At 32.8% G+C, this 18,417-nt stretch overlaps 1 protein-coding gene across 1 annotated transcript in view; it reads right to left on the minus strand.

Moving 5' to 3' along the window:
- LOC142340285 (fatty acyl-CoA reductase 1-like) overlaps positions 1-18,417 on the minus strand; it is a 58,358-nt gene that overhangs the window by 23,003 nt on the left and 16,938 nt on the right. The window contains exons 5-6 of the mRNA XM_075390858.1: positions 16,783-17,034; positions 16,431-16,520 (exon numbers count right to left, since the gene is read on the minus strand). Coding sequence (XP_075246973.1) covers positions 16,431-16,520; positions 16,783-17,034 — 342 coding nt within the window. The remainder of the gene's footprint in view (positions 1-16,430; positions 16,521-16,782; positions 17,035-18,417) is intronic.

Below are 18,417 nucleotides of genomic sequence, written 5' to 3' on the forward strand. Positions count from 1 at the left end.
TGCTATTTCTAATGCTCTAACTGGATTATTAGCTACTTTCTTTCCAAAAGTAACCGTAGCTCTACCAACACTTTTAACGAAATCTTTCAAACCCTCTGCTTCTATTGTTGCATCAGATACTGTCATTGACTTATTCCTTCTACATTTAACACAATTACCCTTTAACATTTTAGTACCCATCGCCGATACAAAACCTCTTATGTTATTAGTACCACTATAATGTCTACCACCAACACAATATGAATTAGTTTTGAACCTGATAAAAGACTCATTTCTATATATAAAAAATAATGGAAGTTAAAAAGTATAATCCTTTTGTTGTTATTAAGCCTAAGCCTAAGCCTAAGCCCAAGCCCAAGCCCAAGGTTAGGCCCAAGGCTAAGATTAAGCTTTTAGCTAAGGGTCTATCTCTAGAGAATAAAAAGAAATTAGATGTTATTTATGATAAGCGTTTTGTTAAGACTAGTAGGAAATAATGACAAGGACTATAGTTATAATTATAACTATGACTTAATTATAACTAAGACTATGTCTATGAGATTATATCAAACATCTTATTACCATCACTATTCACACTAATAACCTTTCTAGTTAATACTAATGCATGACATATAACATCTGCAACTGCAGCACTAAATTTAAAATTAAGTTGTAGTGGTTGTGGACCTATATGATCCCTTTGATATCTAGTATCGAATACATATATTCTATAACTACTTTTGATTGTTCTATGATTTATATATGGTTTTTAATTATGTGGTAGCCCATTATAATCTTTATTAAAGCTAACAATCTCTTTAAAAACCTCATTATAATTATTGGTTCCATAATTAATATTCATTCTATCCTCGGGATAAAACTCACTACCAATCTTACAATAACCTTCAGTAACATTCAATACATCAAATGTACTTGCATCATGAGTTTGTTCATTAACATTATTATTTTCAAAACCAACTATAATATATTGTGGTCTTTCTATACCACTTTCCACACCAAGATCAAACAAGAAGTTAGTAGCATTGGGTACATTCTTATAAAATGTCTTTCTTTCATAATAGCTAAAGTCTACATTTTTCTTTTTACTTAAACCCTTTTGCAAAATAAGTCTATTATCATTACTAGGATCAATACTAGGTGCACACCATGATATATCTCTAAGTTCTATATTAGCATCATTAGCAACTGCACCAGGATTAGCATTAATTCTATATAGAGCTCTATCATTATTATTTCTTTATAATATTGGTTTAAATCCTAAACCATAAATAATCTTTTCTAAATCATTTACGAAACCTCAAAGATCACTCATCTTAATCATCATATACATATGAACTCGTTGTGCAGCAATATGGTCATTTTTAAGTTAATTATCTCTATTGCCTTGATTTTTAACAAATCACTCCCATATTCATCATCAGTACTAGTTAATAACTTATACATCAATAGATTAGGAGGACAATGATCTATATATTCATTAGTCCTACCACCACTAGTTTCAAGCTTAATTGAACTAAACAATGCCATCATAGCATAATTAACTAATCTGATTTTAGCATCATTAGCAAATACACCACCAGCATCATCTGATAAAACGAACTCTATCTCTAGATATGAATCACGCAAATTTAAATGATTCTCTTCTCTATTGAGTATAATATTAATATTGGTATTAACCGTATTCATTGTTGCCAGATTATTGGTTTATATTTTATAATCTTACTGTTGTGTATATCATTGTTATAACCATAAGTTGTAACCAAATTAAAATCCATTTTTATAAGATAAAAATTTAACTTTTAATTGTAACTAAGACTATGGGGCCTCGCCCAAACGTGAAGCGGTTCCACCGATGTTTCACCATGATTATGGTTATAACCATAAATATAATCTAATAATTGAATATAAAAAATGACAGAAAATTTAATCTTATGGGAACTGCAAAAGATACATGATGCTTTAACTAAAACTAAAGAAGAGTATACACCTAACTTTAGAATGATAAAGCCAACAGGAAAGTTTAACTTTAGTGAACCTATACTTAATACAACAAAACTAGGTTTAATTAGATTATCTGTTTACAATTCGGTGTTTAATGTGAATAGGAGAAAAAATCAATTCGTATATGCTAGTACTGTTATAGAAGATGAAGAAGCTTTAGCTCAGGCTCTTAGCTCTGACCCTAACTTTGCCCATAACCCTAACCCTATCTCTACTTCAAGCCCAAACATTACATCTTTACTTAATTATAATTATAGAGGAATCCAGTTGCTATATTCAACTATTACACTGGGAGCATATGAGTTAACTGACATAGCAGAATTATTAAAAGAAGAAACTGATGGTAATGTTATAATAGAACCTGATAAGAATACGATGAAATGTTTAATGGAAATAAAACAAGGAGCACTCAGCTTTGATATAGAAAACTCAATAGCCTCATTACTAGAACTTAGAAAAATAATTTATAAAAAAAGTAAATATAAATCTCAGAAAATTCTTGATATTATGGGTTTCAATAATATTAACATTCATTGCAATATTATATCTGGAGCTAAAGATAATGGTAAAGATACAGACATACTATATACTTTTAATCTAATATAACTGAACCGCCAGGCTATTCGATAAATATTATTCCAACTAATATCTTGTATCAAAATGTAACTAACAATAGAATAGAATATATTGAATTTCATATTAAAAATGAGCATGGAAGACCTATAGACTTTAATGGCGATGTATTAAGTTTTACTTTACATCTAGTGTAACCAGCAACTTTGTTGATCTGACGTAATCAGCGAAGCTGCTCCTCAGGTCAACTGGGCGAAGCCCCATCTGGTGTAGATATAGATATAGATATAAAGATAAACATAAACATAAACTTAATTACAAAACTCTCCGATCCCAATTAATTCTTAGTTTACCATTAATCTTTTTATTTTTAGTTATACCAATGACAATATAATTATAAGGCTCTTTGCATACCTTATTACATATATTAGCAAAATCATTATAACTAAGTTCAACATTATTAAAGAAATCTTGATATATCGATGCTAGGACTTTACCTCTATGTTCAAATAAAATAAATAGATTACAGTTCTATCTAACACTCTGCCCTGCCTATCCAGAGGGAACAGGTTTTGATTAAGATATATCATATTGCAATTGTTATGTCTACCTCTACAAAAGTATTCATTAATCACTGGTTCTTTGCCTCTAACATAATCGTATATCATTAGTTTCTTTAAGTCTTTGGGTAGTTTATCAAGAGATGGTATATCTTTTATATCTTTAATAAATTCTATAATTGCTTTTGGGTTTATTCTTTCTAATCCATTGTATTGATCGCCAGTAGGTCCAATGATGTATAGCTTATCAAAATATATACTAGCTAGAATTAGTTTTTTTAAAAAGAATGTCTTACCAACTTCACTAGGACCAGATATTATACATCTAAAATTATCTGGGAATGTGGCTTCAGTAATTATATCATCATCATTTAGCCAAGATTGTAGATCTTCATTTGTATTTATCTGCGAAGCAGGTTCCCTGATTGAGATACTGTTAGTAGGGCTATTGTTTTTAGGTTTAACCTTTTGATGAGGCTTCAACCATCCGGGAACCGGTTCCACCGATGTTTCACCATGTTTTTCATCCAATAGATATGTAAAATTATCTTTATCATTATTATTATCAATATCATTATCATTATCATTAATAGCAAAGCTACTTCGTAGATTATTATCAATACCATTATCATTATTAGTAAAGCTACTTAGTAGATCATTATCTTGATCATTAACATTATCTTTATCATTATCATTATCATTATTATTAACCCTATCAATAACATTATTAGCAAAGCTACTTCGTAGATCATTAACATTAACATTATCATCTGCGAAGCAAGTTCCCTGATTAACATTACAACTTAAACAAAAACGCTCATCATATATTCCTGGACATTTACATTGATTAACTAGAATATTCAAAGCACTTTTAATTCTAAATCCTCTATCAGTAAGATAAATCATATATAAACAATAAGCCCCACAATAAGATTCATCATATTGTTGTATTCTCTCATTAGAGCCTAGATCAACATATTCTTCTAAAAATAATGGCGGGGTTTCTACACCAAAACTATCAAAGTAATACACAGGACCACCTTCTCTTCTTCTCACTAAAACCCAATGTGTACCATCAGTTGGATGTAGATTCACAATAATGTTGAAGTTAGGATTGGCAAAGCCACTTTGTGGATCATTTGTGTTATTTTGAGTCTCATCTCTCATTACAATTTCAATTGGTGTTAGACATATATCTTTGCCTATATCTTTTATTCTGATATCACTCATAGCATTATTATCAATATTAAATTTTTTATTGAGTTCCTCAAAAGTTAGGTTGAGCTTTTTTATATAATAAATTTAATATATAAAAATGGATAAAGGCGGTATACTTTTTTTCTTATTATTATAATTGGAATATGTTATATAATATATTATTCAATATCAAGTAAATATACAGAACTAGAAGAAGGCTTTGGTGGATTTATGAATAGGAGTCTAGTTAGTTTTTAATATGAAAAGTCAGCATTACATACTACTGTTTATGGTGGAACTGGTACAAGTGAAACATATTTTTATCAGACAATTCTTAAAGTTATACTCAGTCCAAAATAAAACCAAGACCAAAACCAAAACCAAAACCAAGACCAAGCTAAAAATATAGTTATAGTCTGTAAAGATGACAGAGACTGGATAGATCCTGAGTCTAATAAGTTTTATACTGGGATTATAAAATGTGATAAATATATGATCACGAAAAATAATATGCGTAGATTTCAAAATTGTGTAATTGTACTTGATGATATGGGCGATAGGTTAAATAAAGATATAGGTTATTATTTTACTGAAGGTAGACATTATAATATTCAAATGATTGTAATGTGTCATAAGCCAGCTCAAATAATTAATACAGCAAGAATGAGTTGTGATAATATATATTTAACAACTTATAATGGACCTGATCTATTTAAAAACTTTAATGAAATATATAAATGGGAACATGACTTCAATAAAATAAATAATGAGTTAGATAGTAACCATTATAATCCTACAGATGGAATGTCAGACGAACTTCGTTATGGTATAATTAAATATAATAAAAAGGAAAATACTTTTATTATTATTAATAGTAATAGAACAATGATATATGATTCAAGAGTTGGTTTCTTTGATTTAAAAGCTCTTAGTTTAAAAGATGATTTAGAAAGAGAAGATATAATTAAACTTATAGCATATATGAAACCACTAATGATTAATGCAACAGATAGAAATGTTATTATTCATGATAATTATCAGTTTTATTTTAATAAACTTCTTACTTTAAATAATATTAAAAAACAGAATGATGTTCTAACTTAAGAAATGATTACGAGAAAGGGTATAAAAAGTTTATCAACTATTGGTGAAATTATAAGCTCAGGTTTAATTATATTTAGTTATATTTATCCTGATATAATATCAAGAAATGCTGGGTATGTAGCAATGGGAGCAAGCACAATGTTGAGTAGAGTAAATACATTAGTTAACGTTGGATATGGAGAAGAGTTGGATAATGATCCACGAAGTGGTTATACTGATCCACAAAATACAATACAAGAGGAAAATAGAAATCAGTGTAACTGTGACTTTGTCAATGAAGAGATGGGAATTTTGAATAGAAAGGGGGAAAGTTTTTAACCAGATTATATGGAAATAATGAAGAATTTAGAGAAGAGGTTATAAATTTATATTTAAAAAGAATTAGACCTTGATTTGATTTTAGATAAGAGATATAAAACTAATACACTCAATACTTTAGGAAATAAATATTTAGCAGAGTGTATCACATCTATAAATAATACTAAAGATTTAATTGAAATCATGGCTAAATATTACCGTGTGAAATGATTAGGTAAATATTAAAGTTTACCCTATTAGAAATGCTTTTACAATGTTTAGAGTGTAACCCTAACCTTATTCTTAACCCTAACCCTAACCCTAACCTCAACCTCAACCCTAACCTTAGCCCAGAAGTCTTAATTAGAAGTTGTAATAAATGTAATTATATAAAACCACTAACTGATTTTGATGAGAGTAAGTATACATGTAGAAGTTGTACTTCAGCTAAAGTTAATTGTCCATATTGTAATTCTGTTGTGAGATATGATGGAATACGGGCTCATGTAAAGAAACAACATTCAGATGTAGAATTAACTAGAGGATTTAGTGGAAATCTGGGTCAGAAAACAATTAATAATAGTTGGCAAAGCAAGACTGTAAGTCCTTTAGTTATTAGCCAAACTGAGGAAAGATGTTGGTGTAACAAGACCGAAGGTCCTTCGTGTAAATATTATAATTTTGTATCATTTCTTATTAATAATGGGTTACATATAGAAAAAGTAAAAGAAATTATAAATTTATTGAAGAGTATAGATAATTTGAAATAAAAAGTAAAAAAAAAGAAAAAAATATCAAAAAAGAAGGAATCACTCTTTAAGAGCGAAAAAAAGCAATCTTTCTATTGGGGAATCAGTCCGAATAAGAGTGAATTGCTCTTAAAGAGTGGAATCTTTTCAACAATTGCCCCCCCCCCTTTGGTACCTAGTAGAGAATCGCCTCCCCTTCTGTGCTATACTTTACCACAATATTAGTTGGCCTACAGTTTAGATAGCCGAATATTAGTTTAAGCGCAATTGCGGACCGCTGTTCACGGCCATGCCTCTCACGCACTGTGGGATGTAATCCGGAAGCGCGCCCACCGACCCGCCAGTCGGAAATTATTTTCGCTTCGTATTCCAATTCGGCTAATTGCCCTAGCATGGCGCATTTTATTCTATCCAGTTTAACACAGTATGTGCATACACGGACGGATACTTATTACTCGTCTCCGATTGGTTAATAAATCACTCGCTTAAATTCTATTCAAGAATAGCCCCCCTTTTGCAAAGGGGGGGCAATTCTTGAAAAGATCCAAAGAGTGAAATGAAAATTTTGCTTTGATCTTTTGATTTTATTTTGATTTTAATTAATTTTTTCATTGAATTTAGAGCTAATATATGGTAGTGGAAAAAACAACGGATCCAGTAAGCAGTAAATTTTGGCCCGATTCGACATGCGCGATTAGCGTATGGAGAAAGGGTCAAATTTTACTGGTGGCTGGATCCCTTGTTTTTTTCCACTACTCCAGTCTCAGAGCACTTTTCATTTGACATTTAGTATTAAATTGCCGCCAATTGAGATCAGCTGCTTGAAATTGCGATTGAGAGAGAATTTTAGATCACGCGAACGCAAAGATTCAAGGGCGTAAAAGTCACTCAAAAAGTCAAAATTGTCCAGCAAAAATTTTGCATAAAAAAGATACGCACGTTTATAATAATTGCTATGAACTTCGTTCAAGAGCAATTAAAAATGAGGCTCAGAAATTTGCTTTTATACATAATATTCCGGGTCCGCTCCTTATTGTTTTTGATTCCGTTGTCTATCAAATAAAAAAAACAGTTGAAAATAATTAGAGTTCAAAAAAGGTAGAAATTCACACAAATAAATAAATTAAAAAAATACCGCGTTAGAAGATCGAGGAGACCTTCCATTAATGAGAACAGGATATAATTAGGTCCAAAATCTACATTTTACAAAGAAAACACTTTGTTACAAAGTCCAGTTAGCACCAAAATAAACCTAATCTTAACAAACTAATGTGTACCTTGATATGGGACTTAAACCTAATGAGCATATTTAATAAGTAGGAAAAAACAAAAAAAGACAATGTTCACAAGTCCATTTTTGAAAACAAATAATTTTGAAAGTCATAGAAACAGATATAAATTCCTGCATAGATTGATTCAAATATAACTCAATACGAAGTTAATAGATACTGTAACTAGCGAGTTTAGGTCATCACAGAACAAAATAACGAAAAGTTCAAAACTAGCAAATTTGCTCACAAGCAAACTTACAAAACATTTGCAGAAAAAATTACATTAACTAAAATAGGGTTAAGAAGTTGTTCACATTGAACCAATTTCAGCGTGGATTATCCTCAGTGCACGAAAGATTAGTGTAGCCAGCCCAAAAAAAAATGTTTTTTTTTCATACGGAAATTTGGGAGTTTTTAATATAAGGAAACACAAAACAGGTATTTTTTACTGCACCAAAACTTTGATATAATTTAGCTTTAAATGTGATGAAGTTACAGACGAGCAACTTTATAACGGCTCTCTTTTCAGCGCAAACTGATGCATTAAAATTCTGGCGCCTTTAATGAAGCGGTGATTATGTGTGCAATGACCAATCGAATGCGGTTAACTTTTGTTTTCCCCCACCGTAACTACATTTCTACATAAATTAAACACCATTTCTACATATTTTTGGGGGTTAAAAACCTTGAACGGGAAGGTAACCCATTGCCTGCGACTCAAATGGACTAATAAGAGTAGCGGTCATGAGCCTAGCGCCTCATTAAAGCCTTGGATCAATTTTATCATATGATTTTACTGTTTTCAATTGATATGATTAAAGATTAAGTCAAAAACCTTTGTCCAAATACATATTTTTGGCGAAATGAATGTTGTTATTGGCCTAGTTTTAGTTTAACGGCATAAAATTCTATGTATAGCTCAAGAGTTAGGGTGATTAATTGGTGTGCATGCGTTCAATCCGATGTTTATTTGGGGCTATTTTGCCTCTTACTGCCTCTTATGCCTACGTCCACTGCCTCTTATACCTACATCCGCAACGTCATATATTGTCAAATAATATGCGCAATAAATAAATTTATTTATCTTAACTTGAGTTTAACTTAACCAAGGCTTTACAATTGATCCAAGGCTTTACAAGCGAATAACTTTCAAATCAGACAAGCGAATAACTTTCAAATCAGACAAGCGAATAACTTTCAAATCAGACAAGCGCATAACTTTCAAATCAGACACGCGAATAACTTTCAAATCAGACAAGCGAATAACTTTCAAATCAGACAAGCGAATAACTTTCAAATAAAATCAGAAATGCGAATAAACTTCAAATAATACAGTTGACCTTTCTTCTTTTGAAACATTGATCGATTTTTGCACTTATGCAGACATAGCAAAAATAAATTTGACCTTTTTCACTCAATAATACAGAAATTGCAATGTCTATGACAAACTCTAATAATATTCAACTAAAAAACCACGAGCATTTCAATCTAAATGATCAAACTGATCCTTCATTACTATCCCTAACTGAATGGACTCAACTTAAAAAGGAAACTTCCTACAAATTATATCTTGACTTACATCAAAGATTACAAAAAAAGGAAAAATTTTATTGAAAATGTGCTCGTTACTGATCAGCGACAACTGCAGGAAAAAACATAGGAACAGTCATCTAATGAAGGGGAAGGCACAACAAGCCATGAATCAAAATCTCGAAAAGAACAGGTTTTTTTCAGAGAAGGTAAGAGATTTTGATTTAATCCGCCTCAAACAAGAACAATCAAATTTGGTTCTGGGTAGCAGCATCATTGGTAAGCTAGGAGATGATGCAACAATTCCACTGGACAGCTATCCATGCTTCCCGTGGGTCAACCACCAATGGGAAAATAAAAGTTGTGGAAAAATATTAATGCAAAAAAACTTAAAACTTTAATTCTTCAAGACGGAACAAATACTGTTTCAAAATTACAAAAAAAGCTGCAATGAGATTTTAGATGACATGTTCAGCCTTATTGAAGCCTGTAAAAATAAGTTCCAGCTTGATGCGTTTGTAATCATGAAGGTAATACCGTTCAAAGAAACTGACTACAATAGATCAAAAAACAAATTAATTGATGAAGTTAATGCTGCACTTAAAGAAAGATTGGAATCTCTTGGTGAAAATTTTGTTTTGCTTAAGATGAATGGATTGATACGCTCAATTCCTTCCTTCAACCCAAAGATCAACCATTATAATTTCCTGTATCATGACAATGTACATTTGATTTACAATCATGGCATTCAAATTGGCATCATGGGCGAGTTCAAAAGGGGGAGGTGTATTGTTAATTACTCCTAAGAAAACTTAACTCAATTACGCGTTGATCTAGCTTTCAAAAGTACTCTTTTTGATTATCTGTGGGTCGAAATAACTTTCCCAAAGATTAAAAAAAAATTACCTAATAAACATTTCTTATAACCTAAAAAAAGCTTCTTTACGAAGAATTTCTTGAGCAGTCTGCTAGATCAGTTGATAGAGCAATTACTGAAAACAAAAAAATAATAATGATGGGAGACTATAATATTAATTATTTTGAAAACAAAGAAAAGCAGAGTTTAGAAGCAATCCTTCTACCATATGATCAAAATGTAACTAATAAGCATCAAGCAACTAGATTTAAGGATGAATCGAACTCACTTATAGATTACAATATTATTGATGGAAATGAACCCCTTTTCATAGTGAAATTTTTGACTCATTAATACAAACAGATCATTTTGCTCAATTGATTATTCTTGCAACAAAACTTAGCAGGAACAAAATAGTTAAAAAACAATAATATGATGAAACGAATTACTGCCAAAAACATTTCTATCAAGCAATTAACCTCGGAAAAGTTTTACTGCTCTACAGTTCCAATTGAAATGCTACGCACATTTGAGCAGCAAATAATCTTTCATGCGCCAATCAAAAAATTTTTTTTTAAAAAAAAAACAAATCACAGTTTTCCCTTGCCAAACGGTTCATTTCAAAAAACACACGTAACAAAAATCTGCTTAGAGGGCAATACCTCAATTCAGAATCTCTCCACAAGTTCTTCAAATTGAGAGCCGAAGTGTGCGCCGGTTATGAAAAAGATTTTGAGAAATTTTATAATCAGTTAATTGAAAGCTCAACTTCAGAGCGCAAGAAATGGAATTTGATCAATGAAGTATGACACTCGGTGAAAACGACTATACTGTAGACCTGCCTATGGTGAGGCAAAAAACACCTTTTCTTTTAGATTTGTTACTAAACTTGACTGTCCTAAAACGCTTCTTGCTCTTAGATAATTCAAACAATTGGGCCTTTCTACCATTCCCTCATGAGCATTGCGAGACGCAGCTAGTCAACTAGTTGACCCTTTTTGTTTTCTAATGAATGAAATTATAAAAACAGAAACATTCCCTGCTGAAATCAAAAGAACCGACATCACTCCACTTTTTAAAAAAGGAGAACTCGATGATCCTCTAAACTATCGACCAATTTCGTTAACACCAGCATTAGCAAAAACTTTTGAATCTCTTATTAAACAACAAATTGATGAATCTGTTTATAAGAATGCCCTGCTCTCTAAAACACAGTTTGGTTTCAGAAAAAAATTTTCTATAACAGATGCGGTCGTTTATTTAACTGGAAAAAATACGATGCAACAAAAACAGGAAAAAAATACTGTAGCAGAATTTTTAGATCTACCAAAAGCTTTTGACTCCTTAATTACGAGCTCATGATTCCAAAGCTTTCCATTCTTGGATTTTCGATACCAGCTCAAAATCTAAATATGAGCTATCTTTCAAACAGAACACAAAGAGTCAGAATCAATAATGTTAAATCAGGGTGGATTGAAGTGGCACAAGCAGTTCCGCAAGGAACAGTCTTAGGTCTTCTCTTGGTCAATCTATATGTTAACGATCTTAGCAACTTTTTGTCATTTGAAACAATACAATACGCAAAGTCCTATTAGGCTCTCATGATGAAGTTCTCAAATGCAAACACGAGCTTGAGAAGTCCATAGAAAAAAGCATATAATTTTTGAAATTACATCACCTCAAGATCAATCCGGAAAAAAACAGAGTTTATAATTTTTGTTAGCTCTAATCCTCAAGACGAAACGACATTAAAGGTTGGAGACTAATTAATACGTTTGAAAGCGGCAATCAAATATCTCGGTGTTTATATTGACAAAGACCTCAAAAACAAGTAAAAAAAATTTTTTTATTAAAAAAAGCCCAGGGCAGTAAATGCATATATGCACTCAGGAGCATAATTCCCACTGTATACAAGAAAATTATTTTGAACTCTTTTGTTCTCAGTCATGTTCAATATTCTTCTGTTTGGCTTGCAACCAACAATCAAAATCTCATAAAAACACTAGAAAAGCAGTTGAATTGGGCCATCAGAGCTTGTTTGCACGGACAAAAATTTGACTCATCCTCAGATCTTAAAATGAACCTTGACTACTTATTTCGCTGCTTTTTTATTACAGGGCTGCCACTTACTGTCATAGCATCTTGAATAAAAAGAAGCCTGCCTTCCCAAGCTCAGCTTTGAAATTATCAACCGCAAGTTTTTATATACACGAGCGAACTCAAAAAATTTTGTGCCCAGACAATTTCATATTGCAATATACATGAAAAACTTATTATCAAAAGAGGTGTTCTGCAGAACAATTCTTTCCCAAGAAAATATTTGTCAATGTCATAAAGTCTTGCAAAGAAAAAACACAAGCAGTTTTTCTTAATGAAAACAAGAAGGACCCGAAGAAAACCCAACATTGTTCAATTACTTGGAAACATTTTAAGTTCAATAAAATTTCTTTCTGTTTTGTTTTGAATTTATGTTACTGTCGTCCCTCCACGCCAATACAAGTGACTTCTCTATTTGGTCGATATTTTAGTAATTATAAATTATTAGTTTCTCTGTTGTAAATATCAATACTCTACACTGCCTATCTCTGTAAATTTACTATGACTGAAACATTTGCAGATATTAGGAGAAATACAGTGTTCCTTTTTTTTAAACTTTACTTTAAGTTGAGTTAAGGTAAAAATTTACCTTAACTTTGTGCAGTTAAAATTACCTTAATTTACCTTTACCTTAAATGAATTTTTTACGTTCTGCAGTAAAATTACCAAAACATAACCCACTAACATCGGGCGATTTGCTCTAAAATGACCGGCGTTGGGAGTGTTTGGCTAGCTCTTGCTTAATTGAAGGGGCATAAGTGAGCGCAGCGATGGTCGGGGGGGCTTAAAACGGGGGTTGATGGGGTGGGAACAGTGGGGGGCAAGAGTGGGGGTAGTTAATCTTTAAGAAGCGCCCTTCGCATCATAAATATAAGTCTCCAAAACAGATTCTGTGAATCGCATACTTGAAAACTAGTGAGCTGAAAGGCTCTATGAGCTTTTTTGCCCGCTGGTTGCTACCTGTTCATCCTGTTTTCGAAGACGAAGAGTCGAATGCATCAGACGATGGACTGGTCAGGCAAAAAACCGACTGGACTAATATAATTGCTACAAACTTCGTTTGAGAGCAATTAAAAAATATTAGACCTGCTTAACAAAAACAAACTTAACAGACTAATGTCGGACAAATTGCTCGCAAAGAACCAGCGAGAAGTTGGCGTCGTCAGTAGCTAGCCACAGTTTAGTAAAGCTAGCTTTAGCTCGATTAGACTCCGTAACTTTTAGTTTTCTAGCCTTGTTAAATCAAATAAAAAACTGATGTTTCAAAAACTTGCAAATTTATTCAAATCATAAGAAAAAACTTCCAGATTTCGCAGTGAAAATTTTCAAACCCATTTTTGTCTCTGGAGTTATGTCAAGTAACCCATATGCAAGACTTGAAAAGTTTCGATGGCCAGTAATGATCGTTAAACTCCGAAAATGACAAAAATATTCAAAATCCTTGAAACAATAGCAAATTTTAACAAAATCTTGCTACAATTCAAGATATTAAAGCTTTCAGTACCAACTCATTGATTCAAGAGATTATCGAGAATCCATATTTTAAGCTTTACATAGTTTCACTGGCTCATAAAGATCCATAAAATTGAAACTTGATAAAAAATTTCTAAAAATTTGAAAAGAAATTATCAAAAAATTGCTAAAGCTGGAGCCATTATTATATTGATAAAAAATTCATCTAACTCTAGAGACAATGTGAAAGCTTATCATCAAGCCTTGGAGGAGTTCCCTAGGACCCTGGTGCCGAAAAAAAAATAAAAAATTTAAAAATTTTTAAAAAACTGCAAATGTTTATTTAAAAATGCAAATGTTTATTTTTTAAAATTGCTGATGTTAAAATTGTGAAAAACTTTCCATTGCATCTAGTAGCTATGCAGTAAGTCATAATCAAGCCCAGGATGAAGTCACGTGGCTCTTGAGGCAGGAGAAACCTAAAAAAAGACACAAAATTTCACAAAAGACACAAAGTTTGAAAAACTGCATAAAAAACTGCTAAAATTTTTGATAATAAAAGGTGAACTCTAGTCCATGGCCAAAAACATTCTCCAGTAACTTCTTGTCAAATCGGAACGAAGATTTTCTGTAAGGTTGAAAAACCTGATTAATGACAAAGGTCACAGAAATTGAAAAAAAAATTGTTAAAAAGTTTCGTTAAAAAAATGCTAAATTTCGTTTTGTTGAAATCTTGAAAAATATCCCATTTTATTTTGAAACCACACAGTTTTCTTTATTTTCAAAAATTAGTGGAGTTTCTTTGGCTCTTGAGGCTGGCGAAACCTAAAAAACCACAAAAGTGTTCAAAAAAATTGAAAAAAAAACTTTTATTTAAAAAATTCTAAAATTGGTGGTAATAAAAAATCGAAAACTATTCCATGGCAAATAAATTTTTTCAGTAACTTATTATCAAACCCGTATGAACGTCTTCTGATCCCTGCTTCTGAAAGGTCTTGATTAATGCAAACTAAATGAGAAAAACATTGAAAAAATTTGCACTTTTTGTCAAAAAAACGCTAAAATTGGTAATGTTAAAATGTTGAAACCATTCCACTACCAGTAGAAACTATGCCGTAACCTTTTATAACACCCTAGGACACCTTGGATTAAAACACCTCAAAAAACGAAGAAATTTTTCAAATTATCTTGAAAAAAGTTCAAAAAATTTTGAAAATTAGTAGAAAGTTGTTATTTTAGCTGTCGGTTGTTCATCAGTAGGGGGGGCTGGGGGGATGATGGGGAGAGAATAAAAGGGGGTGGCCAACAGTCGGATGGGCGGCAACAGCGTGGTAGGGGTGGGGAAAATAGTGGGGAGGGGGGCCAACAGTGGGGCTGTCTTCAAACTCTAAAAATCGCCCTTCAAAGCATAAGAATAAATCTCCAAAACAATTTGAGTTGAAACGGAGCTGAAAAGCTCTAAGAGCACTCAATGCGCACTGGGCGCTGCCTCCTTATCTCGTTTTTGAGGGCGAAAAGTCAGACGGGTCAGATGAAAAAGCGGTCAAGCGAATAATCGCATAAGAAAGACCGACCGGACTAATATAATTGGTACAAACTTCGTTTGAGAGCAATTAAACACGCCTTCGAAACCCATCTTTGAGTCGTAGAAATTGATGAACTAGACGATTCGAAAAACTTGAATCAAAAACCCGAACTTTTTCATGATGAAATTGGTAAATGATCACAATTTTTCGCCTTCCCGCCCTTTAAAAATACTACCTAAACGTTTCAGGTAAGTTAAAATGTTCTTTAGGTAAATTTATCTTAATTTTTTTTGTGTGTGTTATGGTATGACAATTTTTTATTCAATTTTGTTTGACTCAATTTTGTTGATCATTCAATTTCATTCAAATTGTAACTTTTTTTCGCCTTCCCATCCTTTAAGAGTACTACCTGAATGCTCAGGTGAGTTAAGGTGTTTGTTCAGGTAAATTTACCCTAACTTCATTTAGAGTGTATTTAGGGGGGGGGGGGGGGTTGGCCAAAAGTGAGATGGGCGGCAACAGCGTGGTGGTGGGGGGTTGGGGCAATAGTGGGGGGAGGGGTCAACCTCTAAGAACCGCCCTTCACAGCGTAAGTGTAAGTCTCCAAAACAGTTTCAACTGAAATGGAGCTGAAAGGCTCTAAGAGCACTCAATGACCACTGGGCGCTACCTGCTTATCGCGTTTTTGAGTACGAAAAGTCAAAGGCGTCAGACGAAAAATCGGTCAAGCAAAAAATCGCAAAAAAAAGACCGACAGGACTAATATAACTGTTACAAACTTCCTTTGAAAGCAATTAAACACGCCTCCAATACTCATCTTCGAGTCGTAGAAATAGATGAACTAAACGATTTAAAAAACTTGATCCAAAACCCGAACTTTTTCCTGGTGTATTTTGTAAATGGTCACATTTGTTCGCCTTCCCGTCCTTAAAAAGTACTACCTGAACGTTTGAGGTAAGTTAAGGTGTTTTTTAGGTACATTTATCTTAACTTTTTAGTGTGTGTTATGCTGTGGCATTTTTTCATTCAATTTTGTTTGACTCAATTTTGTTGATCATTCAATTTCATTCAAATGGTCACTTTTTTTCACATCCTGTAAGAGTACTACCTGAACGTTTCAGGTGAGTTAAGGTGTTTTTTCAGGTAAATTTACCATAACTTTTTAATTAGTTTGTGTTAATCGTATGTAAATATTTCATTCAATTTTGTTGACTTACTTGGGTCTCTGGCCTGTGCACCTGAGGAGGAGATCCATAATCATTGCTACTCCGTGGTGAGAGAACATTGTGTAGAAGTAGTTTTTTAGTCTGAAAAGTAAAATTGAAGTCATACTGCAATGGTAATATTATTTGACATAATTTTCAATAGCTTTTTACTGCGGTGCTTTGTGTTTGTTTTTAAGCATTGCTGATCTAAGAATTGGCGAAAAGATAATAGACATTTTTGAATTAAGAGGTAAACATCCTTCATCTGTTTTTTATCATAAAATTTTAATGAGAAAGGACCAGCAAGAACGCACGGGCCAGGCGAACCATTATAGATCCAGTTAGTAAACAAAGATGGTTTTACCTGCTGTTTGTTACCCTGAATCTTGGGTACCTCACTGCTCTCTCCAAAGGATTTTCACAGTAGAACTTTTCAATCAACTTCGGAACCGTATCCCACACCAGTGGACTAGCAATGTATCCCGAATCACAATTGATGACCAAGTTACTGTCTTCGTCATCCCTAATCGATTCAATATCTTCGGTTGGTGGTTGGGAATAGCGCGTTATTCCTATGTTCGGTTGCGAGTAGTTGTATTGCAGTCCTTCTAAACGTCTAAAAACAAGAAACTTGTTGTCTAGAAACTTGTTGTTTTAAAATCCAATAGTCTTGGCAACCTTTTGATTGAAAAAAAGTTATTACTGCCAAGCGATCTTCTGTTTTCAGAAATCAAAGAATAAACATAACCGACTAAACGTCGGAAGAATTGCTCTCGAACGATTAGTGAAAGCTCTAATCAATTGCAGCCTGCTTCAGTCCGGGGGGGGGGGGGGGCTAAATGGGACTATGAAGTTGAATAGTACGCCTCAAATAATCACAATAGAGGTTAACATATACCACTATTAAGATTTAAAGTTTAAGCACGAAAGTGAGAGCCGAAAGTGAGAGCCAGTTTCGGCGCACTTTTCATTTGACTTTTAGTATTAAATTACTGCCAATTGAGTTCGGCTGATTGAAATTGTGATTGAGAGAGATTTATAGATCACGTGAAACGCAAAAAGTCAAGGGCGTAAAAGTCACTAGAAAAGTCAAAATTGTGTAGCAAAAATTTTGCATACAAAAGACACATTTACAATAATTGCTATGAACTTGGCTCGAGAGCAATTAAACATAGCCCGCAGATCGCCGGAAAAAAGCCGCCGCTAAAATCTTTGGCGCCCATCAGGACTGAAGAAATGAAAAGAAAGCAAAACATTCAAATTGACAGCCTGTGTCTCATGCAGGTGTCAAAAATGTTCTGATTTGGTGTACAGTTTGAGTTCGATGATTATACAACTACCCTCAATTCGGCATCTAAACTGGAAACTTTTAAACTTAATACTAATGCCGTCTATCAACCGCTTTCACGAACGCTGGTAACGTGATGCACTGTGGCTTAATGACCGAGATTTATTGGTTTATCCCGTTTCCTTTGATTTTCTCCTTTTGACCTTGACAGTAATCACTGTAATGCGTAAAATGTTTTGAATGTGTTTTAAAATCCATTCAGTTGAAACAATGAGTTAAGTAAATCAGAAGTCAAAATTGTGCATTGTGTAAAACAAAAACGTGATCTAAACCTAATGCGAACTTAAAACATTGCCGGAGGAATTCGAGAAACGACACGAAGGCTAAATTGCAAAAAACGATTCCATCAGAGAAGATAAGATACCCATGGTAAGTAATCTAAAAAATTGACAAAACATTTACTCCTAAAAATAAGGAAAATTAGATTAATTTTTGATATGCTTCACGTAGGCATTCGAATGAAATAATTTGTTTCATGGAACGTATGTAGAGTGAATTGCTTTCAATCAGAGGAATTTCAGCGGGTAGTAACCAGCTGGGATTCAAAAATTTTCAGGTTGTTAGCATTATTGCGTGAAATAGGTGGGGCGGAGTTGAGTGGGAGTGAGGATCAAGTGTTGTAGTGTTAAGAGGTATGAAAATTGGTTTTAA

Source organism: Convolutriloba macropyga, chromosome 5, assembly GCF_964194025.1.
Source record: "Convolutriloba macropyga chromosome 5, txConMacr16.3, whole genome shotgun sequence".
NCBI classification, from domain to species: Eukaryota; Metazoa; Xenacoelomorpha; order Acoela; family Convolutidae; genus Convolutriloba; species Convolutriloba macropyga.